The sequence below is a fragment of the Nasonia vitripennis genome, chromosome 5 (assembly GCF_009193385.2).
Source record: "Nasonia vitripennis strain AsymCx chromosome 5, Nvit_psr_1.1, whole genome shotgun sequence".
Lineage (NCBI taxonomy): Eukaryota > Metazoa > Arthropoda > Insecta > Hymenoptera > Pteromalidae > Nasonia > Nasonia vitripennis.
Genome location: NC_045761.1, coordinates 7,757,483 through 7,784,781, shown reverse-complemented (window position 1 = coordinate 7,784,781; position 27,299 = coordinate 7,757,483). Strand labels below are relative to the sequence as shown.

The 27,299-nt window shown below is 40.6% G+C and overlaps 4 protein-coding genes across 6 annotated transcripts in view; 2 read left to right on the top strand and 2 right to left on the bottom strand.

Moving 5' to 3' along the window:
• The first annotated feature begins 322 nt into the window (after positions 1–322).
• On the top strand, positions 323–2,072 carry LOC100120569 (BRCA2-interacting transcriptional repressor EMSY). Its single transcript, XM_001606578.6, has 6 exons — positions 323–671; positions 793–967; positions 1,037–1,206; positions 1,391–1,497; positions 1,571–1,690; positions 1,766–2,072. Exons 1-6 carry the CDS (start codon positions 632–634, stop codon positions 1,850–1,852), a joined length of 699 nt encoding a protein of 232 aa, XP_001606628.2. The 5' UTR covers positions 323–631; the 3' UTR covers positions 1,853–2,072.
• CYP6AS30 (cytochrome P450 6AS30) lies at positions 1,606–16,530 on the bottom strand. 2 transcript variants are annotated; one of them, XM_031931577.2, is made up of 5 exons: positions 14,875–16,530; positions 3,935–4,821; positions 3,086–3,307; positions 2,745–2,996; positions 1,606–2,683 (listed from the first exon to the last, which is right to left on the bottom strand). In XM_031931577.2, exons 2-5 carry the CDS (start codon positions 4,797–4,799, stop codon positions 2,520–2,522), a joined length of 1,503 nt encoding a protein of 500 aa, XP_031787437.1. In that variant the 5' UTR covers positions 4,800–4,821; positions 14,875–16,530; the 3' UTR covers positions 1,606–2,519.
• LOC100120621 (6-phosphofructo-2-kinase/fructose-2,6-bisphosphatase) lies at positions 9,267–25,927 on the top strand. Of its 2 annotated transcripts, none has more exons than XM_031932285.2 (6): positions 9,267–10,203; positions 21,041–21,205; positions 21,626–21,786; positions 21,907–22,293; positions 22,540–22,809; positions 23,250–25,927. In XM_031932285.2, exons 1-6 carry the CDS (start codon positions 10,041–10,043, stop codon positions 23,676–23,678), a joined length of 1,575 nt encoding a protein of 524 aa, XP_031788145.1. In that variant the 5' UTR covers positions 9,267–10,040; the 3' UTR covers positions 23,679–25,927. The 2 variants fall into 2 exon arrangements, with proteins under 2 accessions (XP_031788145.1, XP_031788146.1); XM_031932286.2 differs by lacking the exon at positions 9,267–10,203 and adding an exon at positions 18,551–19,586.
• The window catches only part of LOC100120664 (neuropeptide CCHamide-2 receptor), a 43,430-nt gene continuing 41,779 nt past the window's right edge, over positions 25,649–27,299 (bottom strand). The window contains exon 13 of the mRNA XM_016989206.3: positions 25,649–27,299. Coding sequence (XP_016844695.1) covers positions 27,183–27,299 — 117 coding nt within the window. The 3' untranslated portion in view covers positions 25,649–27,182.

The following is a 27,299-nucleotide window of genomic DNA, read 5'->3' as shown; positions in this document are numbered from 1 at the left end:
ATGCTATCGTTTAAACAATTATAGCACACTTGCATTTCTTTTATTAAATTCGGTTAAGATAATTTTATACATGCATTCGATATAATAACTATATGAATTCTATATGACCAGCTATTTCCTATAGTGTGAAAACAGAACATCAGCTAATAGATAAAAAAAAATTAAACGCAGCATTCTTCGAATTAGAATTAAATTAATTAAAATGTATTTACATAACTATTTATTCAGTAAAAATAAAAAAGTAATAATGTAAGTTTTAAAATTGCCGCTCACATCAATGGCGGTCTTACGAAACTCTAAACGAATAACCTCTATATAGTGTTTTATAGTTCAAAACAAAACTTCAAAAGAAAAGGGTGATTTATAGGTTAAAATAGCCGCCACAAACAGATTTATTATGAGTACTTAAACAAAATACTGCTATCAATGCAGATTGGATTTCTAAATAAAAATAACGCATAGTCCATAGTATGCAAAAATGGTGAATTGTAGAAGTAACGAGAGGAGTCTATTGTGATATATTTACAATTCAAGTGCTGCTTTGAAAAGCAAATAGTATTATAAAATAAAATCCTCTCATATTGAATCTAGTTGCAAAAGCATTTAGATATTTATAGATTCATATTCTGAAATGTCTCGAGATGAATGCAGAAAATATTTACGCTTTTTAGGTATGAGGTTAAAGAAAAGTAATCTAAAAAATACTTATACATTGCTTCTAAAACCATGCATGGTAGCAATAATTATCTTTTTGAATGTATAAATAATCGAATGTTTTATTTCCACTTGAAGAATTAGATGCTTATGCAAAAATGGTATCAGCTCTAAGAGCTCAGGGTCCATTAACCGAAGGAAAACAAAAATTGTTAGGTGACCTAGCTACTGCTCTTCATATATCCAATGAACGTCATCAGGCTGAAATTCGAAGGGCTGTTAATGATGACAAGTTATCATTGATAGCTGAACAGTAAGTGCTTTAAAATACAAAATACTTTTGTCTTTCATTTCACACTCATGCATTCATTCATCTTTTTAGAATATTTGGGCCAAACACTGATACTGAATGGACTGTGGAAGGACGTCGAATCATACCTCTCTTTCCAAGGCTGAAAGGTCGTACAGCATTTACAACCTTTGCTAACAGTTTATCACTCAGTGCTGCAATTGCTAATGAAAGACAAACACATTTTCCAAGAAAAAAAGAAGGTTTGTATTACATTTTATAAAAATATCAATTTTTCAAACAATTTTTTATTTATTATTATTTTATTCTTTCATACAGTATGATTTGTTGAAATTTTAATCTTATTTAGCTGTCTTTAAACTTTAACAATTCTTATGTGTTTTGCTAAATTAATATTACAAAAAGTAATCAAGTTTCTTTTTTTAGTGAAATTTAAAGGAGGATCTCACAGTCAGTCAAAATTTGATGAAAAAGTACTAAATCATAATGAAAATACCTTTGTCTCGAGAAAAAGGAAAAGATCGACTCATGAGGTAATCATAATAAATAATTAAATTATAGTATTTAGATTGTATAAAGAAAAGGGAAACATCAGAGTTAAATCAGGTTACAGGATTGAATAATGGCACATATACGAATTATCCAAGTACGAGCCATAGTTATAATAACACAAAAGTTTCAAGTAATACAAAAATATTTTCAGCTTCGCCTTCGTTCAGAGAGCAGGTACATATTAAAATCAAAAGTAGTTCTAACTTTGTAACATTTAGACAATTTTTCAATACAATTAAAATTTTGTAGTGTCCTGCAACAAGGCAAAGGGTTGAAATTGACAAATCGGAAATTAGCCATGAAAATAAGGAATTTCGAAAATATCCCAACTCATAATTTGTATCTACTTTTAGTTATTTGTAAAATACCTATGTAATATAATTTAATGAAATAAGGATTTTATAAACCTGTTCTGTGAAGTAGATTAATAGTGAATTTAAAAATTGACAAGGAATCCCTTGTATCATTCTAAAACTGAATGATAAATTTGTGCATGTAAGGTCAAGATTTTATTTTAATAAGATTGCATAATAAATGTTAACATCTTTTTATAAGAGATCAATGTCTTCTTTCTAAATCCCACCTTTTGGTAGTAGGATTGTGCACTCTTTAGAATTTCAAAATAATCTGATTTATCTCGTCGTCATATAAATTATCGCTTTGTTTTATTTTCTTGAATATTATATGTATGTACATTTCTTATGTTTATCTTTCTTCAATACAGTAGCAATACGCTATAAACCTATATCGTAGTTTCAAACTCAATAACTATATTTCAAAATACGTTTCTCAGATAAATAAGCAAGCAGTTGAAAGTTTGTTTAATCACAGATTTCATGGAATACTATAATTTTGTCGCTTGCACGTTTCTTTCATAAACTTAACTCATTTAAATTTTGTATTTACAAAACTCCTATTCAATATTAAAAAAAATGATATCTACTCCTATCGTCTATGTATACGCTAAAACTAAAAGTCACTATCTTAAGTCGAGTATATTTATTTATAATCTAGTGAATTTCAAATTGATGCCTCCGATCGGTGCAAGCAAAAAGGCTCTCGGATCGTTTACGTACGGAATGCACGTCTTATCACAGACTTGGACTTTGTAATTCCTCAATACTTGAATGATGCCAATTTTGCTCTGGTAATTGGCAAATCGAGCACCTGCAACATAATTTCACAGTTAATGATAGTTCTAAGAAATTAACATAGTTTATAATCATACCGATGCAGTTTCTCGGTCCATCGCCGAAAGGCAGATAGAAGGATGGATGTCTCTGCTTGATGCTCTCCTCGCTGAATCTTTCCGGATCGAAGGTATCCGGATCGGGATAGATCGCTGGATCGCGTTGAATGGCGTACGCTGGAATCCATACTCTCATGCCTTTCGGAATAGTTACTTTCGTTCCCGAGAACGTGTAGGGCTGCATGGATTTCCTCATCATCACCGTGACTGGCGGATATTTCCTCAGAGTTTCTGCGAAGCAATTATACGTGAATATCATATATAACGATCGATTCGATTGGATAATAGACACGTGCGATTCGATTGGATAATAGACTCACCGCAGAAAACTTTGTGCAGGTACTTCATGCCCTTGATGGTTTCGTATTTCAAGCTTCCATTGTCGTTCGCAAGCTCCTCGATAATTTCTTCGCGAAGCTTTTCCTGTACCGATGGGTTTAGGGCCAACTCGTAGAGAGCGTTGCTTATCGTCGTGGAGGACGTTTCGAATCCGGCGATGAAAAAGACAAACGCTTGGGCCGTGATCAATGCATCCGTCATTTCTGCAAAAAGACATGATATAAGTAATTGTTGGATCGGGGATAAAAAGATTAGAATGAGAATAGTCGTGTCGTGCATACATTGTAGCTATATATTGCGTGTTTACGAGGCACGACAAGCGGAAAATGTGATGCCTTTATCGGGAAAGACGATGCTTTTTTTTATCAGTGCAGCTTTAGATTAAGATAAGAGATAATAGAAATGCAAACATTTGGAGATACCTTTCGCCTTCGTGTTACTTTACCTCGGAAAATTAAAGATAAATTTTAATGTTTTATTATGCCTCTTCGTTCGAATTAGCAGCAGTATATATTTTCGATATATATGTATATGTACTATATAATTCATTAATATTCGAGAATTACCAGTTATACGAATCGATAATTCGATCATCAACACTTCTGACTTGAAACACGTTAATTAATTATTTATTTTTTGTGCCCGTTAAAACTTGTTTAAAATACATAGTTTACGATTACTCCGCATTATCTCTATGATCGCGCGATTAATGCAAATCCATCGGGTCGGAAAGTCCCGAGTCCTATATAATATACTATAAGCATTTTATCTAAAGCCGCTAATCGTGTCATAATAATAAAGCAATATATGCACATAACTATCGCGCTTACCGATATCCCCGACTTTGCTAGGATCATCCTTGATGTCCATGAGCAGATCGACGAAGTCATTCCTCCTGACGTTGTTCTTCTTCCTGTACTCCATAGTCTGCTTCATGAGATTGATGAAGAAGCCGTTTAACTCGTGATCGTAAAAAAACGGCCCCAGAAGATTGAACAACCACGGCATCGCATCTCTTATCCTGAATTTGATGAACTTCATCCACGAGTTCTCGAAGACTTTGCGCCCGATTTTCCGGAACTCGCTGTCACCGTCAGCCATCGCTTCGGCCTTGAGTCCGAAGACGCAAATCCCGATGACTTCGGTAGTGAACTTAGCCGTCAATTCGCGGCACTCGATCACCGGGTTCTTCTTCACCATGTTGTCGATCAAGGTCTCGAAGCTGTTGCCACACTCGGCCAGCAGGTAGAACATCTCCTTGAGCTTTCCCGAGGTGAAGGTGGGCGAGAGCTTGATTCGCAGGGGTCTCCAGCGGGCTGGTTCCAGACTGAACAGATGCTGACTCAAGGGCTCGACCTTCTCGTGGATGGTCATACCTCGATCGCTGAAGCTCGAGAAGTCCTTGATAAGAACGTCCTTGATGTACTCGGGATCGGTGACCACGAGGACCGGTGTCCTTCGTGCGTAAAGACCGAACATCGGCTCGTTCTTGTAGTACTGGTACTGCTCGTAGAGATAGTCGCCCAAAGAGGATTTGCCGAGCATCATCTTCTTGAAGTTGCCGAAGAACAATTCGGGCTTGGGATGCTCCACATGGCGGCTGCTCCAGAAGTCGTAGGTGCTGGTGAAGTAGTAGTAGATCGCCAGGAAGAGCAGAGCCAGGGCAGTTAGTAACTCGAATGCGCTGAACTCCATTGCGCAGCCTTTAGCTGGATTCCTGAAATGTTTTGCGACGTTTGATTATAATGATGCTTTTGTAGAGAACATATTGTTACGGCTGACGGTGTGCGTTTGATCTGCGAGAAGATGACGCAACGGTCAATCGGGTAGACTCGACATTGGGATGAAAATCGCTGAAGGAAATTGTATGATAACTACGTGTAATTGCTCTCGTTAGTGCTATTAGTGTATTTTTCTAGTGTTTGTAGGTGTGGGTAATTTCAATTCGAACGTAGTTTGATTTAATTTTCTTCTATAATCATATCGTAGTTAGGAGTAATCAATTTTATTTTGCGTGGGGCCTTACACCACATGCTTTCCTTTATAAGCTTGAGATTAAAATTTAGAAAAAAACAGTTTCCCCGGAATGGCATTAGAAATCGATTTCGAAAACTCAATAAAAAGGTGTAAAAGTGCAAATTTGTTTTATCTTATACAATTGAAATGCATTCTGTATCTCCACGAAGATGATAATCACCAATTAAAAATCATATAAGTATAAAAAAAATATGAAGAAATAAAGCAACAACAAGGATCCACCCGGAAGAAATATAAGCGAACGAAATATCCGAACAAATGTCACAATTCAGTCTACGTACAGTTAAAACTACAGAAAGATTGTAGAAGCGTCCCTTCGTTCTAGTGTGTTAACGTCAAAAGCTTCCCGAACACTGACCCTCCGTGCCGACGAGCAGCTTATATTATCTATTGATGGAGCTGATGAGAACGTAAGAAAAACGTATCGTCCGAAGTAGGTAGTACTGAGTCGACATGACTTGTACAATTATACTTTCGCTGCGCCGTGCCTTATCAATTAACACTTCGCAACAGACAATGTTTTGGTATACAAACAATTAGTCATGCAAACCCACTTTTATCAGTTTTGGGATCCTCGTGTGCGGATCGATAATGTGTTTTTGCGCACGATGATGATTGACTCTTGACTTTTTCTTTATTTTTGGCATGGATGCTAAGCTTACTGATTTGTTTATCTTCATTCTATTACTAATTCACTCATCATACGTAAAAAGCAGTGTAACGAATATAAAAAACACGTGCGAAATGAAGAAATACGAGGAACAACCGCTTCTATAGTTAAAAGCTTGCGCAATAATCATCAAATCACGTGAATTGCAACTTAAAAGAATGTTTTTAATCCAACAGTGTCAATTAAGTAATTATGTTTTACATACAGAAACTCTTTTGAGTTAATAAAATGTATGCATATTAAAAACATATAATCGACGACTACGAGCACTGTTGCAGTATCATTGCTAAAATTAGTTTTATATCTATTTATCTTTAACACACTGTCAATGAACTATCGATTGCTATTATTCTGAAAATATATCGAGGACACGATGGAAAATCTACGGGATTCACGATCATTCGTGTAAATAACATCCAACACGTGTATGACTAAACGGTATCTTCTTATTTGAGTAAGATAACAACTACGATGTTTCTGGCGTATCATGCTTATTGAGCTATTATGCTCGAAATGCAATGAACATTGTATTCGCCAATTAGTTCTCAAACTTAGTGTTTTCCTTATGTGTTTTCGATTACCTATATACGCCGAAAAATGGCAATTAGGTAAGTTAACTAAACTGGAGGAATCCAGTCTTGAAAGGTTCGCGTGCGTCATAGTCAAGACATTCTTTGATTGGGCTGAACCACCTGGATTGGGCTATTCGATCTCTTATAGACTTATGGACCGATTAAGCACCCTCCATATCGGTACTAATAAGCATTTTTTCGTTTCCAAAATTGAAGTTTTCGACCCTCAACTCCTACATATTTAATGCATCCTCTCTCCTCCTCCTCCATGATATAATGTAAAGTCCGGTCTACATGAACCTATACACTCTACAAAAGGTAAGGTAGAGCACTAGTTCACCTATGGTTGGTTATGATTACAAGCCATCGGTGACTTAGTCATGAACGTTACGTTTTGCAGCCGCTGAAAAGTTACCGTTCGAGGGGCTAGAACTCTGCAATACCTGTGATCGGTGTTCAACGTTTATTCATTCATTCATTTTATTCGTGATATGAATCCCGTAATTTTTATATTTAATTTTTTTTTCATAAAAACTAATAACAATTTCATGAGGAATATAATAATTTGAATAAATATTTTCAATACAAAAAAATTCTACTATATATTCTTAAATGAAGTATGCAATTGTGCAATATATACTGGAAATACTATATGAAACTCTAAAAGACATTACGAAATATTCCAAAATATAACGAGTAAAAAATTATGAATATACAAATCGACAATACGCGGCAAATACATTTAATGTAGAAATATAATCTTTAGAGTATTTGGCATAAGTATATTAATAGTTTCGCGTTATGTAACTTCAACACCCAGTATATCTAATAAACGAATTTTAAACAGTACGTTACGCAGTAATTATTCACCGGATAAAAGATATATTTTTCAACCATCCGAACTTTGAAATCATTAAGCGTATCAATTATACACGCGCAAGAGCTGCATTACAAACGCTGCAATTCATCAAAGAAGTTAATTGGACTCGGCTAAGTTTACAAATAACTCGTTAAAAAGCGATTGACGTAGCCACGAGTGATTAGCGAAGATTACTTGAGAAAAAAAATCTCATTACCAAACCGTGACCTGCTATATTGATAAATATCAGTATAGATTGACTGAAACGTCACCACGTCACACAGCTCATCAGAGAAATCTCAGTCTTTCTCAATTGTGATAAAAGTTTTCCCTTATCTATAGCACACCAAGACGCTTGCAAATCCAATCCCGGACTGTACGCTAAATCTTTAACATATTCACACTCGAAAGTGTTAGGCAAACAAATAAGCTCGTAAATGCATCGTTCTCGTTAGTTCTATTCATGTGTGCAAGAAAGTAACGTTATATAATGCTGCTAAGTGTGCGATACACTTATTCAAAGGCGGCTTATGTCCTCCCAAATAAGATGCATTTCAGCTGCACGTGGAGCTTGCATAAGCTTGCATTGATCTTCCTGTTGTTTGGTAGCTACCGGCATTCTTGCGTCTTCATTCGGAATAAGAACACGTGCGAGTGATGGTTCAGCTAACTTGGTTCTTTTTTTAATTCTCGTTTATGAAAATTTTAAAATGTTAATTACTAACGAGTTATGTAATTTTCGTGCTATTTTTCGTTGTTTACTAGTTACCGGTATCCTTTTATGTTAATTCCTGATGGGCACGTGTACACAGCACATGTTCTCGCATAAGATTAACGAGTTCAAATTTCTCATCTTTTTTAATCTTTTTCTTATGCAAATCGTAAAATACTAGTTTTTTGTTTAATCTTTTCTAAAAAAAAAAAAAATTAAATGCACCAGACAAAAATTGTTTAAAGCACAGAATGCAATATTGAATTGAATAATAAATATATACCAGACATAGTCATTATTTATTTAGCATATATTTATTGGAAATTTTATTCCGGTATTTTCCGCAGAAAATCAGTACTAAGAAGCATAAGGATCTAAGTTACAAAGTCATAAATTGATGGTTGATGAATTAATCATCGTTCCCATTCCACACCAACGTATAATTTGTCGAGTTCTAGCGATGTTACGCTTCTACCAGTGATGTACTTAAGTATGTACATTGACACACTTGAAGCGATTCGCCAACTAGGTACCATTGATGAATGGCATAAGATTATTTAACAGATGGATTCTTTATTTAGTTATTTTTCAAATCATTCGCGTAAAAGCACAAGTATTTTGCGACAGAAAATTAAAGTAAATACACGTGTGATCAACTTAGTCCGATGTGGAACTGACGTGTGGGAGCAGTCAGTATATTTCTATTTACACGAGATCAATAGGCAGTGTATACCAATTAGCAACCGTACAGTGTGTACCAATTAGCTGTATACGACGTAAGCAACTTGTAAGTTCGCGATAAACAATTTAAAAAAAGATGAAGCGGAGTGTATGACAAGAGGTGTAGATACATATTGTTATCGTTCGGCCTTAACACACAAACTCCCGTAATCCCCCACTCAGGGTCGGGGGGGGGGGGGGAGACGATCAATTAGCGTTTTACGATCGTTTGGGTAAATTTACGCATCTCCGAAATTTTTGGTAGCAAAACCAATCCATCCATGGTATTGCGCAAGACTGACTGAACTCGTGTCGGAAAAATCAGCCAATCATTCGCCGAATCAATAAGCTGACCATCACAACTGGATCACGCTCGCACTATCCAAGTCGATCTTATATACACACATGATTCGAAAAGCCGCGGCAGCGAGCGTCAGTGAACTCGGAAAATTTCGTCGTCGCATGTGACACCGTTACGCTATTTACGCAGCCAGATTCGAGGGAGAGAGGGAAAGCCTCACAGCTGTGCGGAGGAGAGAAGCGAGAGCTGCCGAGTATATAGGTATATACAGTATATAGCTGCCTTAAGAGGGGGCAGCGAGCGAGCGCGCGCAGGGGAGTGTGCGCCGGTCGATGTTAAAAGCAGGCGCGGGGCGAGTCGCCGGTTTAGTCCAGGAGTAGAGCTGAGCCGTATATTTTGTACCTCGCGCGTGCGTGCGTTCTTCTCGCGCAGCCGGACGACAACAATAACACACGCTGCACAATAACGCTGCAATAAGTGCTCCCGAATCGAGAGATTACATTTGACATTAAGACGCGTGTGTAAACGTGTGGCAGCTCGACGCAGCGACTATGTAAACGCCCGCGACGTTGCAGTCCGTTAGCCGAGAGATCCGAGCACCGAAGAGGAGCAGGATACCATAACAATAGTAGCCGAGACCCAGTGAAGGAGGAAGAGTAGTGAAGAGTTGGGTATACCCTTGGAGAAAGTGCAGGAAGCCCGCAAACTGGCTCCGGAAGTGAGGATCAAGCAAATTGGAATGAGGGAGGACCTCCTCTCCATAATACGGCACACGAGTAGCGACCACTTCTCGGAAGAGCTCTAGCCGTCGATGCTGGATACGATGGAATAGCTGCTGCTTCAGCGCTCGTTCGAGGGAAATTACATATAGGTACACAGATAGTGTGTGCTGCAGTCCAGCAACGAGAGAGAGAGAGAGAGAGAGAGATACATCGAAGATATACTGGATAAACAATATAGACGTGAGAGAGAGAGAGAGAGAGAGAGATTATTAACGAAGCTACTAAAAAACACGCACGCGGACGCGTCCATCATATCAGCGCCACGAGCGCGCGTTAGGTTGCTATGCCCTGGGTCGCAGCCTGCCTGAATTTACTGACCGAGCCACTGCTGGGCTACTGCCTGGCCGCGAGAAAGCTGGCGCTGCAGGCCGGTATCATCCACAATCAGACGTCTTCCCAGCTCGCCGAGAAACTGATGGCGCCCAGCATGGAGCACCAGGAGCGAGGTGAGCCTCGTTTACCTTACTTCGAGCTTATTTCAGCCTCCAGGAGATCTACGCAGTATATAGAGGATAGACGCTGACCAAATACCTTCCAGTCCCTTCGAGGGGGCGCGCGCGTGTTGTTGTCATCGATCTCTTTGGGTTGGAGCACGCAGTTGTCCTCTCAGCAGGATTCGGAGAAAAAAGCCGACGATTTTCCTCGTTTCAGATTTAGAAGAGATTTTCTTCTCTTTTTTTTCATGGTTTTAGTGACGCAGGAGAGCCTTGAGTCTTCCAGACGGTGTATAGGGATATAGCGATTTATTTGGTTCTGAATTATGCTGGATTTAGAGATAAAGCTGCTGATTAGGTATTCTAATAATAGGCGCTGCTCTTATCTCGCTGCTATACCTGCGCGCTGGTGATATTTTTATACAGGTAGAGAGATAAGTCCAGAGTTTGCGAATGTTTTTTCCTCGATTCTGCACTTTTGCGCGTCGTGGTACCAGTTCAGACTCTATATCGAGGCTCCTAACGAAAACTCGCACGCGTTTCGGGACAACCGCGAACGCCAGCACCGAAACTTATTTTGTGACGAAAACAAGAATGAAATGAGGGCTTGTAACGAAGGATCGCACGAAAACCGAGATTGCCGATAGCGATGACTAGCTCGCTAAGAAACCTTTGCATCGAATAGTAGTACGCGTTGCGAGCTCGCAACGAAAACGAAAACTCTCTGTCGTCTATGCGGCGAAAACTAACTCCAAAACCGGGTTCCAGACGAAGAGAAGCACGCTCTGTCGTCTATGCGGCGAAGACTAGCGCGTGAACCAAGTCGTGCCGAATTCTAGTACGCTCGCCCGTAATCCTAAACACATGGATAATATTTATATGTATATTTGACAAGTATACAAGTGTATATATATATATATCGATCGGTGCGTGAAATTACCAGCACAATAACTAAATTTCGTCCGATTTTTACCATTCGAATTTCATTTAAATCGCTATTTTTTGCATATTAAAAAGTGTTCTATAAAGTTTTGTGTAGAATGCGGCATTTGCAATGTGAAAATAGGGAAGACCCTTTGAGCGACCCTCGTAAATGTGGTTCATTTGTTTAGGATTACGGGCGAGCGTACTAGAATTCGGCGTGACTTGATTCACGCGCTAGTCTTCGCCGCATAGACGACAGAGAGTTTTCGTTTTCGTTGCGAGCTCGCAACACGTACTACTATTCGATGCAAAGGGTTCTTAGCGAGCTAGTCATCGCGGCAATCTCGGTTTTCGTGCGATCCTTCGTTACAAGTCGTGAAATGAGCTAGAGCTCGCAGTTAGCTGAGTGGTGCCAGTCTTCGTTAGGAGCTTCGATATACAGCTTAATCGATCTACGCAGATTGACGTTGCGCTGCGGTATACTTTTTTTTGGAGTATTATAATCGCGCAGGTTTTAATTGCGAGTGTACAGCTGGCTGTATGGATAAATTTATCATCGACCGGCTAACTTGACCTCCTTTATACTTATACCGATGTTGCAGTGTATTATACACACACATGCTCTCTGACGCGATGGATTCGCGATGCTCCAGTTTTGCGAATTAGTCTTTACGCCGATGTGCTCGAAGTTTCAGATCAATATGGAAATACTTCTTATATTATATTCGATTATAATTTCTCAATGCCGCGATGAATATTAACTCGCCTAAACGTATCGCAGAAAGTATATGCAATTATGGAGCAATAATAACGTGTAAATTAATGCTTCCGGCTGTGAGAATATGTAATTGCATAAATTATATATACTGTTACTTTTTTTTACATCGTCGAACAAAGCCCTGCAGAAAAACTTTGGCATTTAAGCTATACATTGAAGCGAGAAAACAAAGACACGACACCTGATGTGTCCTTAACGCTTCCTTCATATGCACACGCGTTGTCGCAGCGAACAAAGAAACTTAAAACTTGTTCTGGCGACATAAGATAAACACATGAAAGTATAAATGCACGCGACGCGGTATCTCGAGAGTAAAGGAAGAAAATATCAAATGACGCGCTAAAATGAAGAGGGTAAAAACAACTGGCACATAGAGGCTCGACGTTATATTTATCTTGCAGTATAATCTCTCTTTCTCTCTCTCTCTCTCGGCTGTGCATATACAGTAGAGAATCCTTGACTAAACTGGTTGCACCCGAGGCTCTACACTGCGGGCATTGACGATAAATAGCTCGAGTCGAAAAACGAAAGAGCCAAGGCTTCGATCAATCGTCCGTATCTCCGTTTCGAAAATGAGTACGACTAGAACTATTATCGTAGTCACTATTTCCTTGTTATTCAACGCGACGTGAGTTGGTTATCCTATTAATCTTATCAAAAAATTATAACTCTCTGTGTGTACATTCGCGTCACCTAAGGTTGTTATTTAACTAGGCTGTGCAGTAGTTGATAACGGAAAAATAAAAGAAGAAAAAACGAGTCGGACAGGTGCAGCAGCGCGATCGATAGCTGCAGATATGAAAAGAGAAAATGTGCTGTGAGAGACCGGGTTGAAAAATTTATTAACACGCGCCAACGACTGGTAGCAAGTTTCTCTTGGGTCACGATTGCTTTCGAAACTTTTCCAGTGGTTCTCAGTCCCAACCGATAAATGTGCCTCCTCACCGAAGTCCGAAAACAAAGCGCTTTCCTCTTCCGTCAAATCTTCACTTTCCCTCCGACATAGTGTCCCGAAATATCCAAGCAAATTACGCGAAAAAAGAAAGACTCTCGTCTGTGCCACGCCGCAGAGTCAGAAAAGCGGCAACGGCGCAGCAGCAGCGGGCGATTGTGCGCGTATACGAAAAAAAAAGATCGCTCCGGGTCTCTCTTCCTCCTTTTCGCCTCTGCGCTCGTGTGTATATAATATCTCTACACACGCGCGTATCTCAGGCGTATATTTTTATACGCACATCAGCGCCGTGGTCAGCTGCTCCGAACCGCGCCCCCCTGCCTCGGCCAATGAGAAAGGGCCTTACGATCGCTCTCGCTCGCGATGATAGCATTGTGTGCGGTTTGAACATGTATATAGTATACACGACGCGTGAATTCGTGTTTTAGCCACGAGGTCGTGCCTCCAAGCGCGACTGAAGTCTTAGCTACAATGTCTCGTTTAGATGTGTAAGTTCGTCGGCCTCGAGAGCCTAGTAGAATTCGAATCGGCGACTTCGCCAGAACGAGAGCTGAATTTTTTACGACGGCCACGTGCTGAGGATTTTAGCTCGAGGGATCTATTTTTGTATAAGGAGCTGACTCTGCATCGCGTTTGTTGGATTTTGTGTGTACAGCAAATGTTTTTCTGCGCTTCGAGCGGGTCTACCTCATTTCCTCGTTACTATATTTATGAGAGTGGATTACTTAAAATAACTAGGCGACCTTCTGGTTCGGCTATAACAAAATCGGATGCGAGTATGGGCTATCGGTTTGAAGATACATGAATAAAGTTACGTAATGATGATGCAGAGACGAGAGATTTCTAAACGCTTTTCCGGAAGATTTCAAATTTATGCTCGACGAAATTTTTTATACTGAAAAAGAGCGTATTCATGCGCGGATTAAATGTATCCTATAATTCAACTCTGATTTATGTTATGAAAAGCTCTGCTATCACTAACGACTCAATTCTCGATATACTCCCGCGAGATCAAAAGATCTACTGTCGCTATACCGCAGATCCGAATCTAAGAACTAATTAAAACCGACGATCGGACCATAAAAAAGAAACTGATGATAAATTCGGCATACATTTGATAACGAACACTATGCACAAGCACATCCTTGAAAGCGTGTAATCTTTACGATACTACTGTTGGTAAGCACGAGCGCCGCAAACATACACTCCACAATAGTATACACTAAGATTTCCCGCGCAGCATTTAATATTTCAAATTATCGATCGTTCGAGGAAAATTTTACAGATCTCGCGCGTTTCGGGCCGAAATCTTATCACACGGAGACTCGGGATATATTATACACGTGACGCAATTTCGACGCCGAAGCGAAAGTGCTCGGAATGACGCAATAGAGGAGGAGAGTGTCCCGCGAGAATAGTAGAGCTTTGCCCGCGCTGTATGTATGTATGTATGTATGTGCGCTGGGAGCAGTGAGCTCGTGTGCGAAAACTGGGACACGCTTCCGCGCGATTCCTCTTCGTTGTCTGGCCAAACAACTGCGCGTATACGGTTCGCCCACCTTTGAGTTTATCGTAATTATGTAATTCGCGCGACCTGATCTGCTTTCTTCTGATTGTTCGTGATTCATAAAGAGAATCGATATTTTTATCGAATAATATAATATGTGGGTAATCTTGTTCGCTGTTTTTTTTCCTCTATACATAGTGCTTTGGTCGATCTTATTTTCAAAATAAACACAGTTGCACAAGCTCCGCAACGAGAGAAGCCAGGCAACTGTGCAGACACGAGCATTAGAAGCAATTAAGCGCATTCGAAAATGAAGATTCTATCGGATAAGTGAAAAACCCCACTCGGTTAAGTTAAACACACGCGATTAAACGTCAACGTCGAATCAAATCGATCATCCTTACGCAATCGTTTCGTCAGAAAATTAATCTCTATACGTGGCTTCTTTACTGACTGACCTCGCGTCGAGCATTACAAGAGTAGAAAATAAACGCATATAGTATAGTATACATCTGGACTCACCCGTAAGATACCGAAGAGAAGCTGGAAAATCGATATGTTGAATTTTACTATTCGAAGCACACTACGATACTGCACTGCGTACCTTAAAGGATACAGCTTCTGTTGCCGCGTGGCTCGACTCGGAGAAAACCGTTATGTAGACTCGATCTTGTGGTCGGTATGGAATCGGCGAAGTTCTCGCGCTCGCGAGGCCGTGTGGTCCGCGACTTTGATTGGCCGCGAGGACGGGTGCATCTGTCCAGTGTATAAAGCCACTGCAATCGCGTGACTCACGCGACGAGCTGTAACGCTTCGTGAGATGCTGTTCTATCATTTCTACCGCGGAACAATAGTTGGCGGTGTGAAATTTCAGACATTCGCGCAAGAGACTTTGTCATTGATTTTTAATCAGATTTCTGATGAATACTTTATTATAAGTTTATCATTTTGTATTATGTTTCATTTGTGTAATAAATTTGGTTTGTAATCTCAAACGTAAAAGGCCTATGCAGTAGCAGACTTGGTTGCTTACGCTCGTAACTACACAAAGAACCTGCTAAGTAATACTCGCGACTACTTATCACATCGTCTATTTAGGACGTCTCTCCCGCACGTGTGAAGTGAACAAATGTGTTTTGGTTTTTCAGTGCGCCGGCTACTGCACGCTTGAAATGTAATGGTGTTGGTGTTTTTGTTAAAACTTAGTTTTAATATTTTGAAATATTATTCAGTTCTTGTTTGATTGTAGCTAGGAAAACCCAAGAACAGACGCCGTACCGAGTCCGTCGTCGAACTCGGCAGCGCATCTGCTCGTTTTATAATGATAAGCTTCTCGGAGACGCGGTCTATTAGTTGCCTACGAAAAATACTTGCGACAAACACGGCAATTAGGGATTAAGAAGGAGCTACAAAGGGTCCGTCCGCTCACGCTTCGAGCGCGTCGTCGCGTACCTGGATATCGGCAGCGTCCCTCCGGCGATCAGTCGTAGGACCGCCTCACCGATGTATTGTAATACCCTCAGCGGAGGATAGCAGTTAGTTCTGTCCGAATCGAGCAAGCGAGCAGTTGTCCAGTCGAACGCTTCACTGACATCTGACTACGCTGTCATACTTGTATTAATTTCTTGTTCCTTTTTGTATTAATAAATATATTCACCGTGAGAAGTTATACCCTGTTTGATTATTATTTTCAACAAATGGTCGCTTTGACATGTAAATATTATGTTCTGCAGCGTGAAGAACTGTTTTTCTGTTATTGCCAAATTCCCAACGTTGCAGATCATATAGGTACACTTTATTCCGGCTAATTTGTGTTTGAGTGATAATATCTATCTATACCATCAATCAATATTATTAAGGACACTAAGTTTAGTTGATGCGAAGAGTAAAAATGATCAGTAAAATCCAAACAATGAGCGAGATATCGAGCGATGCGAGCACCTTTTCCAAAATCGATTTTTCACTCGACTTGTCAACGTTCGTCATTTATTTTTACATTTCGTGTCTTCTTCGCGTGCGCGTGGCGTCTCATGAATATACGAATCAAAATGCGCATCTAATAAAAATGACTTATTTTTAGAATTCGTTCCTTTACCTGCGGCATACTTTTTCGTTTCAGCTCGGCGTACTGATAAGCAGTAATATTTCTTAAAAATTACAGCCAACTTGAAATAAAAGAAAAAATAATACTACCACCGTGCGTCAACAAGCGCTATTACAGAAGTACACATAAGTGCGAGTAGCGGGCAGCTCGTTATTTGTTTGGGGCAGCTAAAGCAATTGACCCATCTATAACACAAACGCTCCTCACGCTTCGTTACGCCTACTTCGCTCTCGATTCGCCGAGGCAACCCTATCAAATATATACCTACTGACCGGAAGATGAAAAATTCAAACGCTCTGATTCGTATACCTATAAGCACGTCGATCGTCTTACCAATGCGGCTATAGCGCTATTGACCGCGTTTTCCATGTTCTTTTATTTTCGTCTGTCTGACGAGTCTCGTTCGATATCGTCTTACTCATAGGTTACACAGCGAGTTGAATTATGAAAAATACTCGCGTCTGCTGCACGTGCGTTATTCAATATTCAGCGGACTCTGAGCGATCGATTAAATTACTGCCTCTGGCACGAGATTACTCATTGTTTCGGAAAATTTTTTACCTGCGCACGCGGTTTTACGATCTATTTCGCCCGCAGTGTGTAGGTATGTATATACTTGGGGAATGTAGGTCGGAAATTACAGCGATTTGCATTTTGGGTAATGAGGACCGTGAGTATAAGGTGGAACTTCATTTTGGTACATCCATTATGAGACATTATGCAACTTCGGGGTATAAGGCTACTTATATAAAGATGTTGTTCCTTGAAAAGTAATGCAGTCATCAGAGGCGGGTATAATGCAGACGAGAATATTACAGACACTTTCGTAAATTAGTGGAAGAGGGTCATCTGAAGACACTTGGAACAAACCTATCATTGTCTCAGAGAGTTACTACGTAAGTAGCCGCTGCTTATTTCGATAAATAATAGCTTCTGGCTCACGAAAGCTTCTTGCACAGTAGCTGCAACTTAGTGTATTTGCAGAGTTTAAAAATTACATAACTCCGCGATCGATAGCAAAAAGTTCAATACACAGCTGCTAATAGAAAAAGGTGTTTTGAAGCGATCCGCGTCGCATTTTTAATTTACGACGCTATACACTCCGCGATAGCGACTCGTAAAAACGCAAAGAAATGCAGTTATAGTTGTTGACACTTGAATCTCGCTCTAGAAAAAGTTCAATCCACGGGCGGTGATTGCCGCCGTGCATATATTGACACCAGATAGACGATCTCAATTGAGACGCTCTTCGCGCTGAGAAAGTAATATTGACGTCAACGAGGGAATCATCGCCAAAGATCAGCGTCCACTAGATAACGCGACGCCAAGCTTTTCGCTGATCCATACAGAGAAGAGACGATCATGCATACACCGTATGACCGCAGGACGCGCACGCGATTTTTCGCCTTCTCGAGGAAAATTCGCCGCAAATATTTTCCGTTTTACTATTTTTTTTCCTCCAGTTCGTATAGCGATGACGAAATGTTGATGTTTTTTCCTTGTGAGGAGTATGACGGAATTTTACTACTGTGACAAAGTTTGCAATTAGTGTTTACGGGGAACGAGAGTTAGTACTCGTTATTTTTTGTTGTGCTTCGTGAAAAAAAAATACGATCAAATGAACGGAGTTCTTTGATGCACACGTTGACGCATTTTACTGCCGTGGGGTTTTTCAGATGATTATTGACACATTGACAGAATTGTGCCTTGAAATAATAAACATTTTAATGCCAAAAGAGATAAAGTTTATTCAAATAGTCCGTCGAAAATAAGTGCCGCGCGTCAAAGGAATATTATACGACTTCCTGTTTCTCGTGCCATCAATTAACCAAATTTGCGATTCAACTTCAAAATAAATATTTATCGAGACCCTTCGCGTTTCCGTAAATACTTGACTAAATTATCACAACTTCAAAAAAAAAAAAAGTGAAAGTAATTACATCGCGATAAAATACCGGAAGAGCTCCTCACATGCTACAATTATTCTTTACACGCGCTTTTCATACATCTCTTATCGTCGCTTTACGGTTCGTTTAATGCTCTCCGTTGTTCGGCTGGTCCATTACGCAAGGAAAAGTGCAGCTCGATTCGGAATAATACGCGGAAATTATCGTCCAATTAAGAGTGCAACATCAGTCTGCCGTAAAATCAGAAAACACATATATAAGCTGTATCTATAGTCGATGCTTCTCGCACCGCTTATGTCATTCATCGGCGTCTAGGAAAAGTTCCTACTATTCACCGGGCTGCGGAATAAAAACAGGAAATCCAACTGACTTGCACTTGCAGACGATCCGTCTCTAAACATAGACTCCCCGTGTACGTTTCATATGTGTCAGCGAAAGACGAGCTGCGAGCCATTGTTTCTATTCTTGCCGAAGCCTCGCTTTTTTTTGCAAGCCTTTGGCTTTTCGCGAAAGAGCGCTGATCGCTTGGTAAGCGGATTTTTGCCGTTGCTTATTTATACACCCACTTCGAGCTGATTCAGAAGCGCAAATATGCTTTACCGATCTCTCATAATTCTTCGATTCTACATCTATATCTTTTTTCGAGCGCAGAGAAATAAACACTGTTGGTAAACAAAAGCGCCCGTGATCGGGCATCTCGCGTTTCGTAAACAAATAAAACAGCATCGGTATAGTCTTGCAACTTCCGGGCAAATAGAACAAGGATATCAGCGTTAGCAGAAGACGCGAGCACCTTTCCCCACTATTAAATCCGAGCAATGTGTCTCGAGGCGTCCCCGATTGGCCCATACGAGCGTTAGGCAAGCCTTATCAGCGGCGGCGAGAGCGAGCAAGGCGAGCGACGCGAGCGCTTGCTCGCGATTCTAAATATAAGATCGGCGAGTGCCGGTGGCTATCGAGCAGTAAGCGATTGACTTTCGCGACGACAGCACGCATGTCTCTGTCAAACGATCTGACTACGCTAATCCGTGGTGACGTGCCACACGTAAGATTTTCCAAGGAGTTCCCTTGAACCTGGACCGAAGTCGTTGTTCCAAGAGATCTATATATTTTTTTTAATCTACTTCGGAGCAACGGTCGTTGAGCATTTTTTATACACACGGAGTATCCACCGTCGGGAAAACGGAGTTAGGAGAATTTATAAGCAACCATGTGCCACATCGGTAAGGGCTGAACATACATTATTTCATCTCGTGTTGTTACGTTCCTCTCGATCTCTCGAGATCGGTTACGCAACCTGTTTAACGAATCGATGCCGATCGCGCGTGCGTATATTATCACCTCGCGCCATCAAAACAGACCACTTTACGTATGTCCACTCGAAAATCGAGACGATCGGTATCGCGAACATGCTTCCGGTGAATCCCGATGGATTCACGAGATTTCGAGTTCGGTATCTATCGGCTCTTTCGCCAGCCTCGGGCTGTCACGCACTGCGTGATGATCACGTGCTATATACACTTATATTAGAGCTTAGTCTTACGCTCATGTCTATACAGTATAGCTTTTATTAAAATTCGCTACGACAACGCTTCTTACCGATCTCATCGTGTCTGGCGATAACAAGCCACCCACACGCGTGTGTGTATGTAGGATCTTTTTTCTCGATGATGCTTCGGTGTCGGTTTGCACATTGCCCGCGGGAGAGAGAGAGGGTTATTTTCGAGAGCGAACTCAGAGGCTGGCTCAGAGCCAGCTCGTTTTTCGGATATTTTCAATTCGCCTAAATGGCACGAGGCTCCTTCTCGTCTTCTTCTTTTGCGACTCCCCTCTTTGTGCGCCGCCGCGCATATACAAAAGCACCGAGGAAGTGATTTGCGACGAGTTGACCCCTTTGAGTGGCGTGTGTACGTCAGTCTGAATTTACTAGCGGGATGTATGCCTTTCGTAGACTCTCGTGACGATGCACGACTATTCGCGTCTGCTTGCGGAGCTTGAGCGAAAACGTTGGGTGTAAGCTTTCGCGGAATCGAACGTATATTTTAAAGCGTTCGACGCCTCTTTGAAGATAATGCTGATGTAAATATGCCGCGCCTGTACGTTAGAGTAGAGAGAGATAGGAGTGTCATCGTTGGCGCAGTGTGTTAAGTTTGGGCCCAGCTCTGCGCGCTGTTGAGCTGGGATTTTTGCACGTGCCAAACGAGAGGCGGACCAACGGTTTATTTTCGTACCCGATATAGCACTCGAGAAAATGTTTTCCGAGTTATTTTTCACTTTAACTTCGAGGAAAACGCAATTGAACGGCGTATACAGTCTCTAAGGATATGCATCGGCTCTCGAGGGTAAAATTAAGCTCGTCGCTGTTTACAGTATTCGGAGCAACGAATTCGACCCTCGACTCCGCGGTTTTCCCGTACACAATCGCAGCTTTATAATTCGCTGCTTATCCTACGATTAATTAGGCGGTTCCTCTGACGAAATAACCAGACTGCGTTTCGTTACAAAATCGTACAACGATTTGAGAGTCACGTGTCAAGGTCAGCGCTATCCTCTCTGCCTTCTCCGCTCGTATCAGTTCTATCACGCGAATCGCATACGAATATTGTATAGCGTAATCAGCGCGGGAGGTCTCGTGGAGAAATATAGCTGACCGATGTGTTTTTCTCTTGTCCCGCAGAAGCAACACAAGAAAAAGCCGTGAGGGCACCAGCCGGAGTTTCCAAGCCGCCTCGCAAGTTCGCGGGGGTCGTGATTATTACCACCGGATTACCAGCCCGAGGCAAGAGCCAACTCGCTCACAGCCTCGCACGACGACTCAACTGGAACGGCGAGTCCGCTAAGGGTAAGAACTTTTTCGTTCCGATTTTTCTCTGCAGTCTATTGACCTTACTAGACTAACAATACGCGTGATTTCAATAGTCGGCGTTACGTAAGCTCATCGGTTATTGGCAACGAGATCGACACGCGTTCTAACGCACTTTAATGATATTTGTCTACCTAACGTTGCATGTCCGAAGATAAAAATCGATCTGCTAATTCACGAGGATAACAAATACAAATCGATTATCGGGAATCTCTCGCTTTGTTAAAATATTATCTCGAATTTACGACATCCGGTGTACAGCAAAAGATAAGCTCGAGTGCTCGTGTTCACCAGACCGAGCTTTTTTTGCAAACATCGCTCGCTATAAATAATTGTCGAGGAAAAAGCAACGCATCGACATGAGCTCTTTAAAGCGGGAAATCGAATCGTCTGTTTCAGTGATGCGAGTGAGTGACTACCGGAGGAAGAGGCTCGAGCCGTACGCGTCCCACGAGCTTTTCCGACCGGACCACGAGGCCAATGTCGCCCTTCGAGCTCTCGCCCAGAGGGACGCGATGCAAGACTGCGCGACCTGGCTCGCTTCCGGAAATACTGTCGCTGTAAGCATCTCCTAAAAAAGAAACAAACCACAAAATAAGCTTCATATCTTCCTAACAAAAAGTGTCGCAACGAGCGCACAATAAAAAAGAAAATCCCTCCTAATTGTCTGTCCGTTGAAGATCCTGGATGCGACCGTGGTGACACGCGAGCAGCGCACCGAGGTCCACGACTACTTCTCGGCCCAGCTGGGCTACCGCGTCCTCTTCGTCGAGTGCGTCTGCGAGGACGGCAAGACCCTCGAGTCCAATTATCGTGAGATCCTCCGACACAGTCTCGATTACGCCGGTATGGACGCGGCCAAGGCAGCCGAGGATCTGCGACTCAAGATAGCCCACTATCAGAAGACTCACCAGCCGATGGACGAGGCCGAGGGTTACCCTTGCATCAGGGTTAACACCGCCACCATGGAGATCAGAGCTTGCAAGGTGAACGGACACGTGGAGACCAGTGTGCTCGGGTACTTGGCTAGTGTCTCACTCAAGCCGCATACGCTCTATTTCTCGAGGGTGAGTTGCGTATTTTTTATGTCTTCTAATTGAATTTGTGATTCGGCTCTAATTATAGCGACTTGTTGACGAAAGACGCTAAAAATAAAGTCTTCCTACTCGACCTATTTTTATAAAAACTGCATAATAGGTCTGTTCCAACTCGTTGGCTTTCTAAAGACGCTGTATAAAAAAAGCTCAGACCTGCGTGAAACGACGTCACAGCCAGCGCATATAACTAGTCTAACGAATCACCTCGACTTTCAGCACGGCGAGAGCGAGTTCAACGTTCTGGGAAAAATCGGCGGCGACGCCGTACTAAGTGCTCGCGGCGAGCGTTACGCCCAGGCTTTAGCCGCGAAGATCAACTCGATGCACATCCCGGAGCTTCGGGTACTGACCAGCCGTCTACGACGAACCATCGCGACGGCTCGTGGCATCGAAGCAGCTCAAGAACACGTCGCTGCTCTCAATGAACTCTACGCCGGAGTCTGCGAGGGTCTCTCCTACGAGGAGATGCAGGAACAGTATCCCCAGGTGAGAGAGAGAGAGCTGTAACTTGTTGACTTGAAACTACCGCCGTAAATAGATCGTCACTTTGCCTCGTGTAAATGACTTATCACACGAGCTATTTTCACGGGCAAACAACTTGTTTATTTATACACCTCTAGAGAGAGAGAGAGAGAGAGAGAGAGAGAGAGAGAGAGAGAGAGAGAGAGAGAGAGGACGGCATGTGCGGAGCTTCTCGGGTGTCACTAAATTTATAATGCGCTCATCGTCGCGCACTTCGAGATATGACCTTAGTGCAGTTTGTGCAAAAAAGCGATCGTTTGCGGGCGCGATGACATGAATACAATTCGATTATCATGCAGCGAGACGATAAATTCGGTATCTTTATCCTCAAGGTTCCGTCCAATCGTTCTTCTCAATTCAAAGCACACACGAAACACTCGTATAATCTCTGCTTACTCTCGCAGGAATTCGCTTGGCGCGACCAGGACAAACTGCGCTACCGCTACCCTTGGGGTGAGAGCTACGTGGACACGATGAAGCGAGTCGAGCCTGTGATCGTCGACCTCCAACAGGCGCACAACGTTCTCGTGGTCTCTCATCAGGCCATCCTTCGCTGCATAATCGGCTACTTCCTCGACAAGACACCCGAGGAGTTGCCGTACATGGAGGTGCCGCTGCACACGATCATACGCATCAGCAGCCAAGGCTTTAACTACAAGCTCGAGTTCATCAAGCTCGGCATCGAGTGCGTCAACACGACTCGTCTGAAGCCTCAGAATTGCAGCGCCAGCCGTACCGCCGACGACGCTCTCATCACTGTACCGGCTCACTATGACATTCCTGACCCCTGGAGGAATCCCGGTACCGGGCCGACCCTCGTGCAGCAACACTGAGTGCCAACGGAGGGGACACACGCGCATGGCTCCTCCGAAAAATGCAAGCAGGTCTGATGTATACATATATCGTGATGCAGGCATCGATGTGTCCCTTCCGTTCTCGCCGATATATATACTATATGATTATTATACAACATATACTTTGACGGCCCTTCGCGCGTCCTACATTATCTTTATTATTATTATAGTACATCTTATTCGATTTTCTTTTTCATTTAGTACGTATCCTCGGTTCTCTTATTCTCTCGGCCCGATTTTGATTTTTTCCTTTTTGGTTGACTGAGTTTTTTCTTTCGATGAACAGTTGTATGTCACACACGGATCGTTTGGCTAATTGTGATTTTTGTCTGATGAAGTGTCACACCTCGCGAGGTTGAGATTATTAAGACGGCGTCATCAGTCTGATGGCGTAATGTGTGCACTCAGCTTTAAACGAAAATAACTTCTTTACGACCGTTAAATGAGAAGTCGCGCGTTCTGCTTATCAGATTTTATTTTCCTTCTCATAAATTGCCTTTTAATTGTATACATGAATTTTTAATTGTACGTACATGAATCTTTTGATCGATTACTGATGTCGATCATTCTCGCGTCATTTGCATGCAAATGACGACGAAAAATCTTGGTGCAAAACTGTTGTGAAAAAGACAAACTCAGATTAAAATTGTTGGAATATATTAACTTGAAAGATATTTTACAGGATGAAATTTTATCGTCGTTTATCATTATTGACAAACAAAAAGAGCGCAGAGAATATGAGAAAATAATACTATATTATAGTTACGATAATTATTGACCCGTTTTGGCGTCAATTATATACGGCTTTGTCGCCTAAGCCTTTTTAAGGTATTCAGTATATGAAAAGAAAAAAAATTATAAATATATACATAGATTTAGGACTGTTATAGTGGCTTATCTTATCTTTTAAGACAATTATCACTTTAACGAATGTCTAATCGTTGTAGACTCCGGCAGATTACAATTCAACAACAATAAATTATTTTTAATAATATTGAACCGGAGAGAAAAAAACGCCTGAAAAAAAAAAGATCAAGAGATGAGCGTCTGGGCAATCACCTACTCGAGGGTCAGTTCGCAACAATGTCTCTGTGGCGTTGATAAGATTCGAAGCCTTAAATTGATAGTATTGAAGATTAGATTGTTGCATCCGTTCTTGGACTATGGCTTTTTGAAGTTGAAAAAAATGAATATAGATTTATTGTTTTTGAGATAAAGTTGCTAAATAAGCACGTATTGTTGATTCTCGGATTAAGTATGTTGGATGGTGATCGCCCAAACGAAAGGAATTAATTGTGCAGATCAACGATATATTTTTAGAGACATATTGCGTAGGTATAACGATAAACAATTAATGTATTACTCATTTCGGAGAAATATGCATTTTCCCAAACAGTTTGACATTTGAATCATTTAACTAAGAGACGCGAGTCACTGTACTCTTAACTACCGTTAATGAACTAATTGTTAACTTAGATACGTCGTTTAATATAATTATAGGATTGATGATTTATGTAAGTCAGAAATTGGCATCATTACAAGCAATAACCATTTGAGGTAAACTTATATTTTATATCTTAGCAATATAAAAAATGATGAACTATTTTAGTCTTAATGCGGATTTAATTAGCTTCGCCAAGTGCAGCGACAAGTCGATAGAAGCCAATATTTTAGTGAGACAAATGTAGTAATGCCAATTTTTGTTTTATAAATTTGAAAAGAGCATAAACACGCATAATAATTGATCATAGGCAAATCGCCTTCGCGAGCTTTATACAGCCGAACGTTTGCAAAATTTATCAGATAGCAGTGTACTTGTCAAACGAATGAATGAATAGACTGAATGCTTTCATGATTATTACGTAGTTCTTAAGATATAGTTGTATGTATTTTTTAAGTTATATATATATATAGATCAACTCCTTCGGGATTGTTATTTTTAAACTGTCTATGTTAATCTCTATTAGCTAATACTTTATTATGAGATGGTATTTTACGGCGAATCTTACACTCGCAACAATTATATTGTATTTTAAGAAGAGCACAAGCCCGGATGCGAAAATCAATTGATCATAATGACTGACGACTTTGAGATTCTATGTGCCAAGGAGTGAATGTTTGAAAAAAATGGCTGTTACGTAGTGCTTAAAAGATGTCATGATTTAGTAATGTAAGCTACATGATTTTTTTATTGTAAAATTATGAATAAACATTTTTTACACAAATTATCTTTGCTTTGACTTATTGACTAAATGACAAAACTAAAAATTCAGGTGGCTTTTAAGAAACGTTAGTAAAGCTTTTAAATTTCACTTCGTTATGAAATCCACAGATCTAAAAATGAAATACCTACTTTATTGATCAATGGGCCGTAACCATTCTAAGATATGAATGAACTCTACTCTACCGACAAGTTCATAAATCAATCAAAAAAAAGATTGTGTGCATTTCGTTTCGTATATTCCTCCAATTTTCCTTGAACAATACTAAATTAAATTATAATTACGATAGGTCCAGTATTTGTTTTTTAAGAAATTGCATTATTTCAGTTGATAGCAAAATATTAATTATTATTCTAGTAGTAGTTGTGCAGACAAATTTATGAATATGCAGCACACAATTAAATGACGAAATTATGTATTTAATTGCATTTATTATCGTTTAGGATTGATTATATACAAAAACCAATTATCAATGTTATTTGTCTTCTCCATCATAATAAGTATTTACCAAACTTTGATTGACATTGAATTCATAAATATCAAATTAATTCAATAAAACAATTAATTACGAGTTCATTAAAGAATGCATTAACTAATAAGCTGTTATTAAAGTATTTCAACGTTCTTAAGCGAATGCAAAAGCCGATATTAAGGACCGTTCAATTTAAAATACGAGAGCTCATGAAACATTAATTAATTTTTTTTTGTGAATCAATAATTAAGAAAAACAAGTAAAAAATGATATCAAAAGGTTTTATTAAATTGTGACGTTGAGTACAGCTTTTCTACATTGCATTGACTAGATTCACATTTTTAATTATACCGACTAGAATAAAAAAGTCTATTAGCTAAAATGTTATACAATGTCAAGAAAAGCGGCACGTCGATTTTAGCTGGAGCGCTGAAGAAACGTTATCAGTAACCATTACTTATATATTCATGGTATGCATGTCAAAAATTAAAATTTATAATTAACCTTTAAAATGCTGTTTTTCTAATATGCCGCAACGAATCGATTATCAAACTATCAATCTTAAATTTAATCGGAGCGCGCTTGTTCTGCTTAACGTTTAGAACGGCTATATACTGAAAAAGAATAATGAAAATGAATCATCGCGATTATTATGTAGTGAATGAAACTCGAATAAATAAATGTATTCTTTCTTAAAAATCTAAAGACTAGAATCGGGCAATGGCAATAAAACTATGTATCTTTCGAATTGAAAGTGAAGCAGCGGAATGTCGAGCAGTTGGTGAATGTTCACTCTCTCATCAAGCGAGCGGTGTAGTCCCTCTGTTTAGCGGCCAGGTGCAAGTCGAGGCTCCCCAACATTCGTTTTCTTGCCTCGAACTCGGACGGGCTGACGTCGTATCCTCT

Coding starts and splice junctions, on each gene's coding strand:
- LOC100120621 (XM_031932285.2), top strand. CDS start 10,041: ATGCCCTGGGTCGCAGCCTGCCTGAATTTACTGACCGAGCCACTGCTG. Junction 10,204..21,040: donor CATGGAGCACCAGGAGCGAG/GTGAGCCTCGTT, acceptor CTTGTCCCGCAG/AAGCAACACAAGAAAAAGCC. Junction 22,810..23,249: donor TGCAGGAACAGTATCCCCAG/GTGAGAGAGAGA, acceptor TTACTCTCGCAG/GAATTCGCTTGGCGCGACCA.
- CYP6AS30 (XM_031931577.2), bottom strand. CDS start 4,799: ATGGAGTTCAGCGCATTCGAGTTACTAACTGCCCTGGCTCTGCTCTTC. Junction 3,308..3,934: donor TAGCAAAGTCGGGGATATCG/GTAAGCGCGATA, acceptor GTCTTTTTGCAG/AAATGACGGATGCATTGATC. Junction 2,997..3,085: donor CCTGCACAAAGTTTTCTGCG/GTGAGTCTATTA, acceptor ATTGCTTCGCAG/AAACTCTGAGGAAATATCCG.
- LOC100120569 (XM_001606578.6), top strand. CDS start 632: ATGTCTCGAGATGAATGCAGAAAATATTTACGCTTTTTAG. Junction 1,207..1,390: donor TTTTCCAAGAAAAAAAGAAG/GTTTGTATTACA, acceptor TTCTTTTTTTAG/TGAAATTTAAAGGAGGATCT. Junction 1,691..1,765: donor CGCCTTCGTTCAGAGAGCAG/GTACATATTAAA, acceptor AAAATTTTGTAG/TGTCCTGCAACAAGGCAAAG.